At 32.2% G+C, this 20,205-nt stretch overlaps 1 protein-coding gene across 1 annotated transcript in view; it reads left to right on the top strand.

The window, feature by feature from the left end:
• Window positions 1–3,375: 3,375 nt before the first annotated feature.
• THEMIS (thymocyte selection associated) overlaps window positions 3,376–20,205 on the top strand; it is a 206,700-nt gene continuing 189,870 nt past the window's right edge. Inside the window, exon 1 of the mRNA XM_081294651.1 lies at window positions 3,376–3,497. Within this exon, the coding sequence (XP_081150777.1) occupies window positions 3,407–3,497 (91 nt within the window). The 5' untranslated portion in view covers window positions 3,376–3,406. The remainder of the gene's footprint in view (window positions 3,498–20,205) is intronic.

Genomic DNA, 20,205 nt, shown 5'->3' with positions numbered 1-20,205 from the left:
TTTTCTGGCATCCTTACTTTAAAAAAAAACCTGAATTCTAGATGTGTTATAAAAAAGAATTATCAAAATTCTGGCTGCTTTTCCTCCATAAGAGCATTTACTTTTGCTTTTGTCTGTCAGCCTTCAAAGGCCCCCACTGAGAGGCTGGCATTTGTAGGGGCTCCCCCTCCTCCTTGGCAGGTCCTGTCTTCACAGCTCTGTATGGGCTGCTGAAAGCGCTGCTGGCTTCCTCAGCTTCTTACCAATCGCTTTCTAATTTGTGCCTCATACAATCAACACTGTGCTGTTTTTGAGCAGGCAAACATCCTGAAGGCAAAACGTGGGGCTGAACAAAACATTTCTCTTAGTTTTCCTAGATGCTTTGCTAGTTCCAAATTCCAATATTTGTTCTCTCTAGCTACTGAAAACTGCTGAAAATTTGATACACCTTCTCTCCTTCTTAACTACCAGTGTTTTGCTTTACTTCTCAGCCTCTTGGTGCCAATTACCAATCCACAAATGCCTGGAGGAAAAAGTGCAGAATACTGGGTATTTCTCATTGTGTTCACCTCTCACCAGAATTTTGACCTCTTGTGTCCCAACTGCCCTGACAGCTCTCCTGCTTTTTAAAAAATCATCCAGCTTTTCTGGTGCCTTTGGTAAGGGAGTTGGTTGGATACAAATTCATAGCCAGAAGCAGAAGCCCTTGAATATCTTTTAAGTTTTGATTAATAAGTATGCTTCATACATGCAGGACATTCATTCTTCATTTGAAGTGTGCTTTCCCTCCATTTTGTTAAAATTATTTTTTGATGTTCAGAAGTATTTCATAGATTTGTTGTCAAATCTATTAATATTTTCCTTTTAAACTTTAATTGATGCTTTAAGATTGTTTTTGTTTTACCCTCTTTTGGGCACTTTTTCATTTAAATTTAACTTGAAATATATCTAAATTTAATTTATTTTCATGGCATGTTATGAAATTTAAAAAAATATTATTTAACAATCATTTGTCAAATAAAACTTTCTTTCATCTTTACTGCTTTGGAATTCCAATATTTCCATACAGTATATAAGTAAATTATTATATAGAGTCTGTTTTCTGTACTCTCATTAATCATTAATGATTAAATGCAAATTATTATATAGAGTGTTTTCTGTACTCTCATTTAATCATTAATGATTATTGAAATACTTACTGATTAAGTTTAATCATTAAAACAGCAGATTGCAGATATCATTTTACTACCTGGTAGTTCAAGAAAATGCTCAACATTGTCAATTTAATTGTGGTTGTTCATATCAGGATGACTTTGCCTATAGTGACAGAAGCAATTTCAATCTGGACTAAAGTGGTAGAAATGAGACTTGGGGGCAAGGATGGAGGAAGTGGCATTGACTAGTGTCATTCCTGGGGCTCCAAGGATTTGGAGGCTGGAGAAAAGGTGGTGTCTCACAGGACTCTAAAACTTCTGGCCTGGGACACTGAGGGAATGTAGTGTCATTAACTAAAGATTGGGAATACAACAGAAGCAGATTCTGACAGGGAAGGAGGGTCACCGGTCAAAAGAACAGAACCAGGGGTAAAATAGGTAATTGCAAAAGACTGTTGGTATTATGAAATCTTATCAGCTTAAGCTAGAATGATAGAAAGTTGATTGGGGAACTTTTTTAAATTAAGTCCAGTTTGGATGAGACATAAATAAAATTTCCTTATGGCACTCATTATAATGAATGTACAAATTTTACAAAATGGTCCAGAGCAGCCCTTTCCCAATATTGAACCATGTCAAGCAAACTGTTAGCGGTAACCAATGTGGTTGGTTGAGGAGAAAAAAGGCAGATGACAGACTGATCAACTTTGAAGATTTGGGGGTAAAAACATTTCAAGGGAGGAATTTGAAGCTATTGATGAAAAACCAGTTGAGGTAACCCACTATAACTTCCAGTTTTGCAAAGAAAGAAGTAAAACTGGGCAAATTATTTTAAGTGTCAAATATAATTATGAAAACCAGAAATTGTCTAGTGAGTTCTATAACAAAATCAGGCAGTATTTTTCTTCCTAGGTCTTTTCATAAAGCACATGAGAGAGTGGGAATGACCAGAATCTGCACCATCTTGGCTATGAACCCAGCAGCCTAAAGCCAAAACAGGTTGCCAGTAGGGAGTCTGAACTCCAGTTTATAAGGAGAATGTGCAGCTTCCTGGTATCTTTAAAATATGTCTCTATCAACCAGTCTTCTTTTATTTACACTTAAGATTTTTTTTAAAAAAATATCACTTTGAATTGTATACTCTGGCTTTAAAATGCTGTTTGAGTTAAATACAGAGAATAGAGAGGAGGGGAATTTTTAAAAGACTGGTTTTCATAAAGTTGCCCATGTTTGCTTTGGCTGTGAGCATTCTGAACTCCAAATTTGGACCACAACATTTGAATTGTAGAATTTAGGCCTCAGAAGAAATTATATAATTTATTTTATTTCTTCTACTTTTTTTTATTTACATTTAGAAAATGAGACAAGTAAGGACCAGAGAAGACAACCTGATATCTGCCTACAAATTAAAAGCAAAGCTAGGCTAGGAAACCCAGGTTTACTAACACCTGATCTAAATACTTTCCACTACAGTATGGAGATTAGAAAATTCATTTTGTTTTACTCTATCAATTACTGTATCACTTTGCATATTGTATCTCTCCCCCACCCTCCTTTAAGATTCAGCAAAATTTTTAATGTGGAAGAATAAAGAGTGGTTTCAATACTCTCTCCAGAGTATCAGATTTCTAAAATGAGCTGACACAAAGCACTTTTGTAACCAAACTTAATATAAAAGCACTAAGAATATGCAAATACGGCATGAAGCCAAACTTTGAAACGAACTGGAGAAATAATGAATTATTGCAGTGTCACTTTTAAGATTAGACTTGAGTTATACTGATATATTCTGATCTTTCCTAGCGGACAAGCCACCAACAACTCTGACCCCAAAGTCTTGGCATGACTGTAGATGCACACCTGGGCCATCAAAAGACAGAGTGAGCTACTTGCCAATTCTCATATCACCCCACCCCCCATCCTGTTCTACTGTGGCAGAAGGAAATGAAGCCACAAGGAGAACAAAAAGAGCTGTAAAACATTTGTCTCCTGCTTCCTCATACCCTTATTATCCTCCCCACACAGAGCTGTTCCACCGGATTTGGCTCCAGTGTGGCATTCTGCCTGCCTGACCCCGGACGAATTATGAGCAAGGACAGCAACTACAGTGGAGTACCTCCCCACAGAGATGCTTCACCCTGGTTGGTTCCAGCGTGACATCCTGCCTGCCTAAGGGAGGAATTATGAACGAGGACTTGAGCTGTAGACAAGTAACACGCAGAAGCCACAAGTTTTTGTAAGAACCAGGTCTACACACAACCCAAGCCAGAGCAATGGCATTATCATTGGAAGAATTTGTTCACTCTCTTGACCTGAGGACCCTCCCCAGGGTCATTGAAATCCAGTCAGGCATCTATTTTGAAGGTAAGCATTCTCTAGTTCCTTTACTAGCTAAAAAGTGCTTCTAAAGTGTATATACTTGGGGATTGGTGGGGGAAATTTTTATAAAGAATATATGTGTTCTGTAAAGGAAAGGTGATCATAGAAAATAATTAACTGATGAATGGTCAAGACCCAATAGCATTAAACAAGGAAGAGCCTAGGTAAGTCATTGGGGCGAATGGGGATAAGGAATTAGGTGAAGCTTCTTGGGATTTTTGTAGGCTTTCAATAGTTCCATGAATGGTGAATTATTTCTGCTTATTCTTCGAAACTGGTTGTAATCAAGAGAGAAAAAAATTAAAATTATTGATATTTGTTCCTAGAATATAAAACAAAATACCAATGGAAAAAAAAATATATCAAAAGCACACTATTTTCAAAGAAATGTTCCCCAAGCTCTTAGGATTTCTAAGTCTGTGTTTCATCAATGCTTCCCTTATTCTTTCACTAACGGCCTGACCCCTAATTTCTTAAATAATGGCAATTTTTATTTGAAGGTATAAAAATTGATGTTCATTGCTGGGTGCAGTGGTGTATACCTATTTTCCCAGCTACTTAGAAACTGAGGCAGAAGAATTGTGAATTTGAGGTCAATAAAAATAAAACAAGAAAATGATGCTTATTCATCACAATTTTTTAAAAAAATTATATTGAAAAGTCATAGTTCAATTAAAATTATCAAATTTTGGTATAACTGATTAAAGTATATTAATTCAGATAAGAGGATAATTAAAAATTCTTATATATAACCTGGAATCTTTTAATGTTTAGTTTGAACATATGCAAGATATAAGAACCACTTTTCCAGGAAAATATGTAATTTTCTTCACAGAAGGGTAGAATTGGGGCTGAGGTTATAGTTTAGTGATAGAGCACATTTCTGGTGTGCAAGAGGCCCTAGGTCCCATCCCTAGCACCCCAAAATTAAATGAAAGGAGGGATGGGGTTGTAGCTGAGCTAGGGTTGTGTAGCTCAGTTGTGGAGCACTTGTCTAGCATGTTTGAGGCACTGGGTTCAATCCTTAGCACCACATAAAAATAAATTTAAAGAAAGGTATTGTGTTCATTTACAACTAAAAAAAATTTTAAATAAAATACATGAAAGGAGAGAGAGAGAGAGAGAGAGAGAGAGAGAGAGAGAGAGAGAGAGAGAGACTTTGAAAAAAAGATGATAGAACTGAAGCAACAGTAGAGTCAGATTCCAGTCAAAATACTGGGAAAATTATTTAAAAAACTGTTGGTAGGTAAGTCTTTTCCATTCATAGACAGTCTCTGACTCATGATGGATAGAAAACAATTTTTCAACTTTATGTTGATATAAAAAGCATACTCACAGATCATTTTGTTTTTCATTTTCAGTATAGTATTCAATCAATTGCAAGAAATATTAAGTGCTTTATTACAAATAGGCTTTCTGTTAGATGATTTTGCACAACTCTTTAGGCTAATGTAAATGTTATGAGCATGTTTAAGGTAGGCTAGGCTAAACTATAAAGCTCAGTAGGTGAGGAATATTAAACACATTTTAAACTTATATTTTCAAATTACAATGGATTTTTCAGGAGGTAAACCCATTATAGTCAAGGAGTATCTGCTAGGTGTTATGAAATAGAGATTGACACATGTCAGCTCCAACTTGAATGTACACAGACACAGACACACACACACACACACACACGCACGCACGCACATACTCCACACCCTTGTAAAATAATTCATTGGAACAGCTTATTATATAGTTTTGTTTAATTCATTGGTACATTGATTATTTGGAATCAGACAATCTTTTTTCAAGTGTGCCATACTTGGACTTCAGTTTCTAAGCCAGCCCCAAATTGTCTCATAGTTTATGTTTTTAAGGCTTTAAGATGTTCTTCATGTCTAGGAAAGATTTGTTCTTTAATATTTTATACGAACTTTACAGTTTTATATTTTATATTTGATTTTTAGTCCACTTTGAGAACATTTTGCCAGGAGGTGTAGAGAGAAACAATTTCAGTTTTCTCTATACAATAATGTCTTGAGCTGGCCATCTTTTCCCCATTGATTTTCATTGCCACCTTTACATCATACTATGTGCTCACATATGAATCCATCTGTTTCTGACATGTTTTCTATTCCTTTAGTTTACCTTTTTCTTAATTGAATCAATGATCACACTATTTTTGTAATAATGGTTCTGAAATGTGTTAATATGTTGTCAGTGTTTATTCAGACCACGCCCTTGTTTTCATTCCATTTTTCTAAGTTCATTTAGGTATACTTTTTGAATACACTTTTTAAATCAATTGATTCCATTAGAAATCCAACTGGGATTTTTATTGAGTGTACTTATTTAATATATTAACTTGGGAAGAAATGACATTTTTATGTTGTTTTACAAATGAAAGATATTTAGACCTTCTTCATACTTTATTATTTTACTACTATGTTGTAATTCAATCAAGATGAATTTTCACAAAATAAGCAGATTCATATAACCATTATCGTAGTCTAGAAATAGAAAACTACAATTATTATGCCTTCCCCTTTTCAGTTGTCTTCCCCCAAATTAACCACTATGATGATGTTTGTCCATTTATGAACGTTATAAGAAGGGAGAATTATGGTATGTGTTCTTTTCTAGTTGGCATACATGTTTAACGTTATGTTTTAAAAACTAACCTACATTGTTTTATATAGTTTATTCATTTTTAGTGCATATTATATGTTTTGGATATATAAACCACAATGTATTTATCATTCTATTGCTAATGGGTATTTGAGTTGTTTCCAGTTTGAAGTTGTTACCAGTAATGTTGTCATGAGCATCCTTGTTGAGTTCATGTTCACATATATATGCATTCAGTTGGGTATAACAATAAGATAGTTTGTTATGTCATGTGGTATGTATATATTCAGACTTGGTAGGTATTTAAAAAGTCTAAGCAGTTCCAATTTGCATTCCTGTTGACAGTCCATGAGATTTGCAATTAAACCATATGATGACAACACTTGGTATTACTGGTCTACTAAATTTTAGTCCTTCTCCTAAGAATACAGTGGTAGCTCATATCTCCCTTATGATTAATGAGATTAACACTTTTTCATGTGCTTTTTTGGTTAACTTGAACCTTCTCTTTATAACATTCATATCTATTGCTCATTTCTATTAGATTTTATAAATATTTATTGCTCATTTTATGAAATATATATAAAACTGAGTCTTTGTCAGTTGTCTGTGTGACAAATATCCCCTCTCATTGTGTAGCTTAATATTTCATTTTCTTAACAGTATCTTTTAATGGATGTATGTTTTTAATTTTAGAGTTACTGTGGTCAATTTATAACTGTATTCCTTTTCATGTGTTGTCAAGGAAATATGTTTTCTGTATCCTAAGTTTATTAAAATATTCTGTTATCTTCAAGAAATTATATTTATCCTTACTTTCAGATAATAAAATTTCAGGTAGAAATTGAGTTTTATATATGGCTTAAAGATGAAGCCAAGATTTATTTTTTTATACAGCCAATTAGTACAGTGACATTGAAAAACTGTTTCTTCTGATGCATTACTATGTTTGTACTTTCTGTGTACATGCCTGAGTCTCTTTCGAGAACTTCTATGCTGTTCCATTCATTTAATTGCTATCTTCATACCAATTTCATCCTGTCTAAATTTATGTAGATTTGCATGCAACAATATAAAATTTAGTTTTTTTTATATAAAATAATACATTGCTCTTGTTCTCAAATTTTATTGCATATTTGAAACACCTGAGATGTTTTAAAATGTTGATGACTGGGTTTCTCCTTAAGATCTAAGAATTTAACTATGAAAGAGGTAAGGTGTCACCATCAGGTTTCTAAAAATGTCCCTGATAATACAGCCAAATTTGAGAACTACTACTGTAGAATAAGCTCTACAACTTATTATTCTCTTTCAAGTCTGGCTCTTTGAATTTTCATATACATTTTAGCATTGACTTATCAACTTCCACAAAAGTCCTCCCAGAATTCTGATTAGCAGTGCATTGATTTGAAGAAAATTAACATCATTTTAAATTAAGTCTTCTGATCCATGAACTGAGTAAGTCTCCTTTCGTACTGTCAATAATGTTCCATGATATATTTATGGAGAACTTGCAATTTTTTTCAGATTTATTTTTAGTTTCTTGATTTTTTTGTGGCATTGTAAGTGATATCTTTCTACATTTGCATTTCTCTTTGTTGCATTGGTTGACTTTTAAGAGCATATCTTTAGATTATTATCTTTGATTTTTTTTTAAAAAAGCACATTCATGTTTTCTGTGAATATGGATGGGTTTTCTTTCTCTTTCCAATGATTGTGCTTTTTCCCCTTGAACTGAAACACTGGTTACTGCTTTCAGTACAATAGCAAATAGGATTAGGGATAAAGAACTTCCCTGTCTCAGTCACAACCACAGATAGCGTCAGCAATTTAGTACCAAGTATGCTCATTTTACATTAAAGAAGTTTCTGTTTTTGAAAAGATTTTCCAAAATAAAAATCATGAATATATTTACCAAATATTCTCTGTGTCTTTTATAATAGTCAGATAATTTCATGCTTATATGTTGATTTTTACTTTCTGTAATGGGGCCTGAACCCAGGAACTTGCACATGCTAGGTGAATGCTCTATCCAGCCCTATGGTTTGCTATTTTTTTAAAGGAATTTTGTATCTCTTTTAGGGAATGAAATTGGCTTAATTTTTTTTCACTACTTGTAATGTCCTACTCAGGCTCTAATATTAAATCAAGTTATGTTGAATATGTGAAATTAATTGGGTAGAGTCTTTTTCTATTCCTTCAAAGATATTATAAAAGTTTGGGGTTATTTTTATTTAAATATTTAGTGGAATTTCCTATGAAATCATTTTAAGCAGGGATTTCTAACGTAGAAATCTTTTAAATTATAAATTTCAGGTTTTTTAAGAGTACTTTTTTCCATCCAGGGTCATAGTTTTGTTTTGTTTGTTTTGTTTTTCCATTTAAAAAACAAAGCAAAAAATCCAGAACACTTATGACAGTTAAGAAAATGTCTCCATAGAGATCTTTTTGTTTTTTTATTTTTTCCTTTTAATTTATGTTTTTTATTGGTGCATTGTGATTAGAAGTAATAATGGGATTCATTATGACATATTTGTATAGACACATAACATAATTTGGTCAGTCTCATTCCCCAGGCCCCTCCCTTTCCTTCCCTTCTTCCCTCTCCCTAGTCTCCTTCCTCTCTCTACTGGTCTCTCTTCTAATTTCATGAAATCCCCCCCCCTTTTTTTCCTATAGAGATCTTACGGGTCTTAGGCTAGTGCCAAGAATGCACACACATACACATGTGAATTTATACAACTGCATTGACCTAGTTTTTTACTGTTTTTCATTGAGGTAGAGAACTGTGATGAAATATTATCAACAGTAGTGAATTAATTCTCTTGTGATTTCTAAGAGTTTATCTTTTTTATTTTCTTGGATTTCCTAACTCAATATTGATATCATTAGACATCATTCAGGTTCTACTGATCCTACCATTTTAGCTTGCTTTTACTTTCCTTACCATGTACTAGAGGCCAGGCCCTCTAGTACTATGCTAAGCAATAGTGGGAATCTTTTCCTTAACCCTAATCATAAAAAAAAATCATCCAAATTCCTTTATGATATATAATGTTTTAAGGTTTAAAATTCAAATTTTTCTAAATTAAGTGAGTTTCTCTCTTTGCCTCATTTTCTAGGTGTTTCCAAAATAAATATCTGATCAATGCTTTTCATCATTAAGATAATGTGATTTGCTTTCTTTAGTCTATCTATATGATTTACTTTGAAACATTTTTTCCAGTGTTTAAGAATCTTTTAATATCACATATGCATGTTTTTGAAATATAATATAGATATTTGTTCTACTCATATTTTTTGCATTTAATCACAATTAAAATGAACTGATAGATTTATCTGTTTTAGTTTTAAGATAACACTAGCTTTCTAAAATGAGCTACATAGAATTTGTTTTCTATTTTCTGAGGTAATTTTCTAAATTTAATTTCCGATTTTAAGTTCTTTTTCTGATTTTAAGTTCTTTCCTAAAATTTGGTAGAACTCTCTTGTAAAAACTAATCAATCATGGAATTTTTGAAGAGAAACCAAAATGTGATTTTTCCTCATATTCGCCATTGTTTTGCTTCTTTTATTGATTTCTAATCTAATCTTCATTATTTTTTCTTGCTTCTCTATTTGCTCTCTTACCCTTTTCTAACTTCCCATATCAAATCAGTATTCATTTTTAAAACTTCTTTTGCTTCTTGATAAATGTATTTAAAATTAATTTTTTTTCTAAATAATTTTATCGACAGTTTCCCAGACCTTTCATCATGTAACATTTCCATTATTACTCAGTTCCAATTACAATTTATTTTCTTTCAAATTCCATGGCTTTTTATTTTATTTATTGGCATAGCATATGGAATTTTATTTAGCTATCCTTTTTCTTTTCATTAATAATTTTATTGGCCAGATGTAGTGGCACATACCTGTAATCCAGAGGCTGAAACAGGAAGATCTCAAGTTCGAGAACAGCCTCATCAACTTAGTGAGACCTTGTCTCAAAAAAGAAAAAAAGAAAAGAAAAGAAAAGAAAAAACATAAAAAGTATTGGGGGTGTATAGCTCAGTGGTAAAGCACACCTGGGTTCCATCCTCAGTACCAATAATAATAATAATGATGATAAGGATGATGATGATAATTTCATTGTATTTTGTTGGTGAATAATACAATGTACTATAGTATTTCTTTGTAATTGATTGAGGTTTCTTTTAAATTGTAAAACATGTCCTACTTTGAGGTTTGAGGGAAATTGAAAACAACTGACGTCAAGTAATGTGAGGCTGTGAGATACTATATTGAAAACTCCAACAGATAACCACAGTGACAATGTTAACAAAGTAAACTGTTATTAACATGTTATCCAAGCACTCATTATTTTAGGAAGGTAACTTTTTCCTACTGATGTCATTCATAGAACTTAGGTTGTAAGCTCAGAACTCTGCTTCCTGAGAAACTTACAAATGAGAAATTATTCTATAGCCAATTTACAACATTTAGCCTTTATTTTGTTGTCATTAAGTAGCCTTTATTGTAACTATGGAGGTTAATGTAGAGATTAATTGAGCTATTGTATATAAAGTCTTTAGCAAAATGATTGGCCCACATTTATCTTCCAGTAAATCATTACTATTATTATTATTACCTAGATGTTGGTATTTGAGAAGAAAAACTTATCACCATTTCGCAAAAGTAAAATAGAGCTAATTCAAATTCTTCTGTTGCTTCATATATGAACATAAATTGAATAGAGAGAAAAATTATAAAAATTCAAACATTAACCTAGAACCGATTTAAAACTATTGAGCTATGAACTTAAAAAATGACTAGAAATTAAATTCATAAAATAAATAATTTTCTTATTGCCAAATTCTCCAAAATATGCAAGTGTGGAAAAAGACAAACAACAAACTAGGAAAATAATCAGAGCATATACAGCAGACAGATTGTAAATATCTTCACTTTTTATAATTACTATGTAACATTAACAAAAGTGTGTCTAAAATTTAAGAATGGAAAAAAATGTAAAAAGCAGTTTTTGTGCCATAAAAATATAAGATATCTTCAAATCTAACAAAAAAATGTGTATGAATTAAATCATTATTTACCTTTTAAAAGTCAAAGGTAAGAAAAAAGATTCATAAAGCCAAACATAAGCACAGATGGCTACAAAGGAGGTGAGGCATAGATGGTGGGTGTATATATTTACAGACTTTCCAGGTAGCCGTTGGGCAATTGCATCAATTTTAAAATAAACATCTGACGTCTAGGAATTAAGTTTAAAATTTAATTACAAAAGAAAAAATAAGGATTATTATAAGAATGCTCATAGAAGCATGTTTTTTTTAATGGACATTAAGCAAGCTTCAGCATGGAATAGCTTACATAAATAAGCATGTACATTAAATGGCATTATTCCAAGGGCTAGATTATAATTTGGAAAAACACAAAGCCTCTCCCCTTTTGGAGCTGATAACCCAGTAGAAAGGACAAATGAAAAACAAATGATAGATTTTAATATATGCAAGTTACTGATTAAGAATAATCAAATGTATGAAATGTCAAGATCATTGTATTGTCTTGAGCAACTAATAAAAAATAAATTAAAAAAATTTAAAAAAGAATAAAATGAAGTGGAGGGGAGATCTTTAGATCCAGTAACCAGGATTCATCCCTTAGTTTTCCTGTGTTCTCATATATATTAATAAGTGCTGATATTTTTACCCCTATGAACAGTTAATTTCTCTTAAACCTAAATCAAGGCACCATCATCTCTCTTCTGGATTATGATATTGTTGATGAAATGAAATTTTAACAGGTGTCTGAATAAACTCTAGAAATGAGGCTTGCAAACATCTGGAAGAAGAGCATTCTTGCTGAGGACTGAGCAAGTACAAACCTTTTAAAAGCTTGTTTCATGTAGTAGAGACACAGGGAGGAGACCAAAGGGACTGAAGCAGAACATTCGATAAGAAAAGACACGGATTGGAAGGCTGGAGACATAAATGGGCAAGCCCACCCAAATCTTACAGGTCTCAAAGATGTAGTGACATATAACATGGCACACAATAGGGCTGAAGAAATGGGTGGGGCCTGTAAGATAAGCTGGTAAGGGAAGGCCACTGTGAAGAGCAGATTTTGCAGTAGACAATCTAAATATGGAGAAGAAACAGCCAAGAAAAAATCTGGAAAATGAGGGTTCCAGAGTGAATAGATCAAGTAAACATCCAGAGACCCAAAGGAGCTTAGACTATTTGAATAAGAGAAAATATAACCCTGAACCTCAAGCATATAGGAAGCAGGAAGGAGAGTCAAAGGAGAGAAGGTGTGAAGGGTGAGAGCATTTCAAGGATTTTGGTTTACAGAAAGTGAATGCCAATGATCTGCTTGAGGCAAGAGATTGACAGTGTCTTTTTTGGAGGATCATTAAGTGCCTTGGGGAGAACAGATGATGTGGGGCAAATGTGGACTAAGTAGGCACATTAGAAGGCTATACAATAATCCAGAAGAGATATGATAGTGTCTTTCTTTAGGTATAAGAGAAATGAACAGTCAGGATGTGCTTTAGAGGTAACAATGTTAAGACGTGCTAATGGATTTGATACGGGTGTGAGGAAATGAGAAGATTTTTGCCTTAAGCCACTGAGCAAATACTTGTGCATTTGACAAAGTGGTGGAGAGCAAGGGAAGTTAGGTTTGGTGAGAATAGCAAAAGTTCTACTTTAGACACATTAAATGTAAATATTGTTTATCTAGGTGGACATTTCAAGTAGACAATTGAAAATTCAGTTTTGGCCATAGAGGAATTGTGTCATGATCAGAAGGCTCCATCTATGACTTAATAGATCAGGAGTTTATTTGATCAAAGATTTCATCAATATATCTTTCATATATGTATTTTATTTCTCTATCAATATTTGCTTTCATGCTAAAGAATACATGACCCTGGTGTACTGGCATATTTCTGTAATTTCCAGCGACCTGGAGGCTAGGGCAAGAGGATAACAATTTCAAGCCCAGCTTGAGCACCTTAGCAAGACCCTGTCTCCATATAAAAACTAAAAGGGCTGAGGATGTACCTCAGTTATAGAGGGACTCTAGGTTTAATCCCCAGTACTGAAGATGAAAACAGCAGTAATATTTTAAATGATTCTAAATTCTAATTTTTATTCTTAATGCAAACCTGTTTCTCTCTCATAAAACCTAATAACTTTATTTTAACATTAACAATTAATATCTGCATCAAATTAATGTAACTATTAAATATTTTTATTACTGAAAATGTTGATTAAACACCTTATAATACAGTGATTCAAATAGTTCTAATTTAATTATTTCAGTTCTTATTTTGAATGGGAGCTATGAAAGATGCTTCATAAGCTTCCAATGTACACCATATGTAACCTACACATAGAGTATGCATATCATTAATATTTATGCCTATCAATTTATATGTGAAATAACCTCCATAAATCTGACTTTAGCTATTTCATTAGATAGCATTTGTATGCAGCTGATGCCAAGCCTGTACTAGTAGAAGTGCTTCTATGCCATTTTCTTTCTTGATAGGCTCTGCAATCTTTAATTCTGGAGAGGCTTTGTAGGTATTCTGTGAAGTGCTTGTCTATTTCATGAAGGCTAGTATCATTAAAATTAGAGTGTAACAAGTCTTAACTTGACAAACATTAACTCTGTTATATGAAAGTATATTGAAAAAAAATGAATGCATGAGGAACATTCTTTTGACACTTATGTTTTGGGATTCACAGTGTGTCTCAGCCTAATGTATACTACACATATCATATGACTCTGATGTAAAGATAACTGACAACTTTTTAACATCAAATACTAGTAAACTTAAAATTAAATATTAGTAAATGTTTACATTAAATACTGGGATAGTTTAATTTTCTTATTTTTTTCTTGTAGGAATTAATATAAAGTTTTAACATTTTGCTTATCTCAAATCTTATGCTTAATGAAATGTGCAGGCTGGTTTTAGATTCTTGCTAGGAGATGACAGATTACCACCATAAGTCCCTCTTAGATTCAAGTTCTGCATAATTATGACATATGTATAGATAAATTGACCTATGCTATCATGTCATCTTCAGTTTTTTGAAAGAATGGTTTATAACTAAGGAACAAATTTGAGAAATCAAAACACGGTATTCATCAATTTATTTTCTCCTACTTTGAGTATGTGATAGGATTGCATTTCCCAGACCTTTATGGTCATATGTCATGTCCTGAAATATAATAACAGCAAAAGAAGTGAGTGTCATTTTGGAGCATAAGCCTTACAGACCAGCACATATTTTAACATATTCCATCCTCAAAGACTCCATTGAAATGGCAATTTCACCATCCTGGCTTGCTAAGTGACTATAATTAGCAGATTCTATCATCATCCACTTGTATTGAACATGAAATGGAATAAGAAGTATACCTTATTGTTTAAATCTCTGATATTTTGATGTTCTTTTTTATCTTAACATAACATAAGGTTTTCTTACTGATGTTTTGATGCAATTTGTTATGGTTGAAACTGAACTTTTTATCAATTCAAAAAATTAGACATCAGGCATATTGGAATCTTGTAATGTCAGGGAAAGTACTTGAATAATGATGCTAACACCTGCTCAAAGGAAAGTGAGTTCACCACTTAGTATTCAGGAAATGATCTATTGCTTCTTTGACTATGCTTCATATTGCTAACATTACCACTCACCCTTATTTGCTTTAGTAACCATTTTGGTATTGATTTTTAAAAATTAGTAAAAAAAATTCATAGGTTTTTAGCATTATGTTCTATTAAGCATCCTCCAATGACTTTACTTTTTTCCCTAAGAATAAAAATCTTTCCATGAGTAATAAAGCCCTGTATTGTCTCCCTGAGTTTGTTGTCTACTATTCTTTCTTCTTCCTGATGCTCTTGTTCTTCACTGTTCCTCAAACTTAGGAGTCTTTTCTTGCCCCAAGCTTTGCTCACACTGTTTCCTTGGGCTAGAAAGCTCCTGTATTCAGTCATTGACTTGGCTAACTCATTTTTCTATGAGATTTATAACTCCCATAATTTCCCCACTATCCTTTCTCTACCTTCCATATTCTGTTCTTTATTTTCCTATTTACCAAAACACCTATCTCCTTCTTACAGACAATCAATTAATTATTCATTTTTTTCTGTCTCCCCATATTAAATTTTTCATACAGTTTTACTGAGGTATAATTTACATACTACCAAAGTCACTCTTCATAAGAATACAATCTAATAGTTTCAACTAAATTGATAGAGTTGTACAGTCATCATCAATTTAAGACCATTTCTACCACCTCAAAGAAATGCCTTGAAGTAGTTTTCCATCAATCTCCACTTGCTTTCCTAGCCTCAGAAAACCACTCATCTAATTTCTGTCTATAAATTTGCCTTTCAGAACTGGTTCGTATAAAATTAATCACACAAAAAATAAAGTCTTTTTCGTCTTGCTTTTTTCATGTAGCAAATTTTCGTGTAGCTCATCCACATTGTAGCATGTATTTTGTTCCTTTTTATTGCTACATGATGTTTTATTGTATGGATATATCACATTTTTTATACCCAATGCCAGTTTAAGGATGCTCAGTTTGTTTTATGTTTGGAGATATTAAATAATGTGCCATTCAAAATTTCCACCAATAACATCTGAGGATCCCAATTTTACTCCATCCTCACTCCTCACTCAAGTGTTGTCTTTATATTATAGCCAGTATTATCTTATTGTCATTTTAATTCACATTTCCCTAATGACAAATGATGTTGAATACTTTTTCCTATGCTCATTAGCAATTTATTTGCCTTCTTTCATAAAATGTCCCCTCAACATTTTGACTGTATTGTTACTTGTTGCTGAATTATAAAAATTCTTTATATATTCTGGATTATTCGATTTGTAAATATTTTCTTTTTTTCATTTTCTTAAACTTATTTTGAAGTAAAAGCTTTTAAATACTTATAAAGTCCAATTTATGTATTTTTACCCTTGAGGGCCTATTCTTTTGTATTATGTTGACTAACCCAAGGTCAGAGATTTCCCTTCTGTTTTTTATGATGGGTGTGTGTCAAGGACCACTCTGGGTTTGATTATTTTCGAGGACTCACATAACTCACAAAAGCTCTTATACTCAAGGTTATGTTTATCATTACTTAACAAAGTTTTATGACAGGAATGTATTGGCACATTTGAGGGGGAAATGAGAAGCCAGTAAGGCTGCTAGGAGAGAAAAAATTATCAGAAATATTATCAGAGATGAAACAGTAGAGAATCTTATATAGTCCTTTTGGATGCTGTAATGTATTATGGGGAACCTGGAGATACCAACCTAAATAGTAAAAAGAGCTAAAAACTCTGAAGGCATTTTTCTTCATTATGAGTTTACAAAGCATACACCATTTATTTTCACTTTTTATCAAGAAAAATGCTGATGAAAAATCATACATACATTCACAGAAGTCAAAGCATAATTTTGTCTTGAGTTCATAAATAAGATGCTCAAAAGTGTTTCTTGTAGCAATTTTTAAATGTCAAAAAGATGTTTTTTCACTCTTGGAAGCAAAAATTTTTAAGTATCATGTTTTGAATATGCTAAATGTTATATATTTCTTTTTTCTGCAAAAATATGTTAAACTCATGGAAATCATCCCTTCATTAAAAAATAAAAACCTTTTAAATTTGTTGATAGACCTTTATTTTATTTATTTATTTTTATGTGGTCCTGAGGATTGAACCCATTGCCTCACACATGCTAGGCAAGCACTCAGCCACTGAGCCACAACCCCAGCCCCGTATCCCTTCATTTTTTAAAATTTTATTTCATACATCTTTCCTTCTACAAAATGAACTAAGTATGATCCCTCCCCTGAAGGACTCCATGGGACAGTAAAAGGAGATGAATATAGTTTTTTAAATCAATATTTATAATACAATGTGTATAATGCTCTGACATAAACAGTTTTGAGAGCACTAGGGAGCTGTAACTTACCACCCATGAAAGACAGAGGAAGCTTAACAAGAGGTGATAATTTTGCTGGTGTTTGTAGCCTAAATAAAAAATAACTAAGTAAATTAGAAACTTTCAGAATGAGAGAAAAGTATTTAGAAGGTTATACAAGTTCTAAAATTCAAAATGTGGTCCAATTGCTGCTCAGGAATAGCGGATAATCAGGCAATTTGTGGTCATATTTTAAATGGCTCCCAAATTAAAACAAGAATATTGAATTTCTACTGTAATCAATAGACATTATAAAATAAATTATTTTTATGGACTGAATATTTGCCTTCCTCCAATCAATATGTTCAAGTCCTAATTCCCAGCGTGACTGTATTTAAAGATAGGAAACTCTAAGGAAGCAATTAAGTTAAATGAGGTCATAAGGGTGGAACTCTGATCTGATGGGATTAGTGTCCATATAAGAGGAGACACAAGAGTGTTTTCTTTCTTTCCACCCACATGGGGAAAGGCTACATGAGGCCATGCCACAAGGTAGCAGGGTGCAAGCCAGGAAGAATGTCCTTGCCATAAAAACTGAATCAGTTAAAACTAAGGGAAAATTAATTCTTACTGTTTAAATACCTAGCCAATGGTATTTTGTTATGGCAGAGCTAGCTGCCACGGGTGTTTTCCTGATCACAAAACTAAAAGATAGCAATTATAGGTATTTTGAAAGTTACAGAAAAAAAAAAGAAAGAAAGAAAGAAAAGAAAAGAAAAGAAAAAAGAAAAAAAAGAAAACAAAAGAAAGATAAAACAAAGAATTTCTTAGACTTCTAAAGCAAAAACATCCTGAATGAGTGGATCAGATATCCATTCTAACAGAGTTAGCATGTGGATATAAAAAAAGAGATAAAAAGTAAGGAGGTAAGAGCAACACAAGCCCTGGTCTTTTTGAGTTGTATCTTCTAAGCTTGACAACTTATGGGATGCAGTGAACAATGGAAGAGTTAAAATTTCCAGATTTGTAGCATGGTAAACGATAAAAACATAAAGTGAATAATTCAGTTATATTCCAATGAATTGGAGGACCCTATAAGACATCCTCATACAAATAGACTTGAGACAGCCAAAATCATGCATCTCAAGTACAAGGAATGGTGGAGTGGTCAGGGCTGACATTACAGATATGTATGTCTTATTATTTCAGGGATTGTCCTATGGTCCCTGTATGACGCAAGAAAAAAAAAAACATGTGGGTTCTAAAGAACACCAACATGGGTGGTGCGGATACAGGAGACATCTATAAAATCAAAAAATCTGGCTCTGTATTGAAGGAGAAACATCAGAGTAGAGTGGTTGTTGGGAAAGAAATGACATATAGTACCAGATTGAGAATGTGAGAGAAATAAGGGTGTGGTTTTAGCAGGTGGTTTATGGTACATTAGTAAAGGTTGATAGCTGAAAAATTGAAGGCTTACTATTGGGGATATATATATATATATATACACATATATATGTATATATATATAAAATTACTTACTATTATATATATATATATATATATAAGTTGGATGTATAAGCATATATATATATATACTACATATGTAATAAATATATTTTGTCTATGAAATATGTGAATAGAAGTAATACAACATAATAATTATACTTATTATATGTTTCTTAACACATGCATTTGTGTTCATATATATGTTAACGCCTGTTTCTGCTCCTGGGTTAAACTTAAAGTTTATTCTTGTTCTGCCCTTATGAAGAGTTTGAGAAATCCTATAATGAATGCTCTCATTATAGAATCAGCAATGTCTCTAAGATATTTTGTAACAATTCACTAATGGCAATTTGATTGCCTAGGTAAAAATACATAAGAAATAACAGTAGTGACTACATGTTTGTCTTGTATTTAAGTAACTTATTACTAATGAGAATTTAATGATATGACATTGAAGAATTGACTCTAAGTCTGATTGAATGAGTATATTGACCAATGATATTTAATGAATTACAAATTATATAAAGATGAATCTATGGATTTAATGTTTGTATGAGAGTTCATGTGACAAAAATTATGTCTGTATTAATAGCCACAAAATTCTTATATGGTTAATAAAATTAATCTTTTACTAGCTTAATTTAATCAGTCAGGGACATGATAGTAAAATCAGAACAAATTTAAAAACTATAGAATTAATATTCTAGTTGTACTTATTCACATTTCATAGGTTGTAGGCATTTAGTCAAAACAAAAACTTTTTTTCACTTTTTGATATGAATTTACAATATGGATATTGGATTACATAGACTCAGTGTGAAATAAAATTATTTAGAGTCTAATGATATATTGTGTGTTACACTTAAAAAAATAATTTCTGCTTAAGAAAAATAGAGCAGTAGTATTTTTTACTTGAACTTATATTTGTAATGATTTAAATGTTAAATGTCTAACATTGAATTTCTCTATGTGCTTATATATATTATGCTTCCAAGGTATGAAATTACTCTTGAGAGCCAGGACAGACAGTCTCAGACATTAAAAACTGACAACTTTTGAAATTTAAAATGGATAATTACTTATTAGATAAATATAAATTTGCTCTGTGTGCATGGTGTATGGTTAAGCACTTAAATGAGTGTCCAAATTAATTTTGGAAACTTTAAATTTATTGGAATTATACTAATTTGACAATGTACAAAAATTATGCATTAGGCTACATTCTTATAGGCACAATCTTGCCAGAAATGGTGTTTGATTTTTTTTCTTTTAAAAACTTTGGAATCATTATTCTGTTTTCTTTTTGTTTTTATTTTATTTTATTTATTATTGTTATTATGTTTTTTGTTTGTTTTTAATCTAAGACTCACACTTCAGCTCCTGTCTGTAAACTCTAGCTATCAAAATGCAACTGGCAGAACACTGTAGGTGAGCAAGAAGTCACAGGGTTAATGTAATTAGACATTGTGTTTTTTTTAAATAAGAATCAAAAACTTGAAGTTTAAAATTTCAGTGCATTTTTATATGTGTGCCTGAGTGAACACATTTCTCTATAAAATTTAGCTTAAGCAGAACTTGTTATTTAGGAAAAAGTTCTAAAACAGGTGCATCACAAAGA

The sequence above is a fragment of the Spermophilus citellus genome, assembly GCF_964194105.1.
Source record: "Spermophilus citellus genome assembly, chromosome: 5".
Classification (NCBI taxonomy): Eukaryota; Metazoa; Chordata; class Mammalia; order Rodentia; family Sciuridae; genus Spermophilus; species Spermophilus citellus.
The sequence above is the reverse complement of the archived record's forward strand: the minus strand, read 5'-3'. Positions and strand labels throughout refer to the sequence as shown.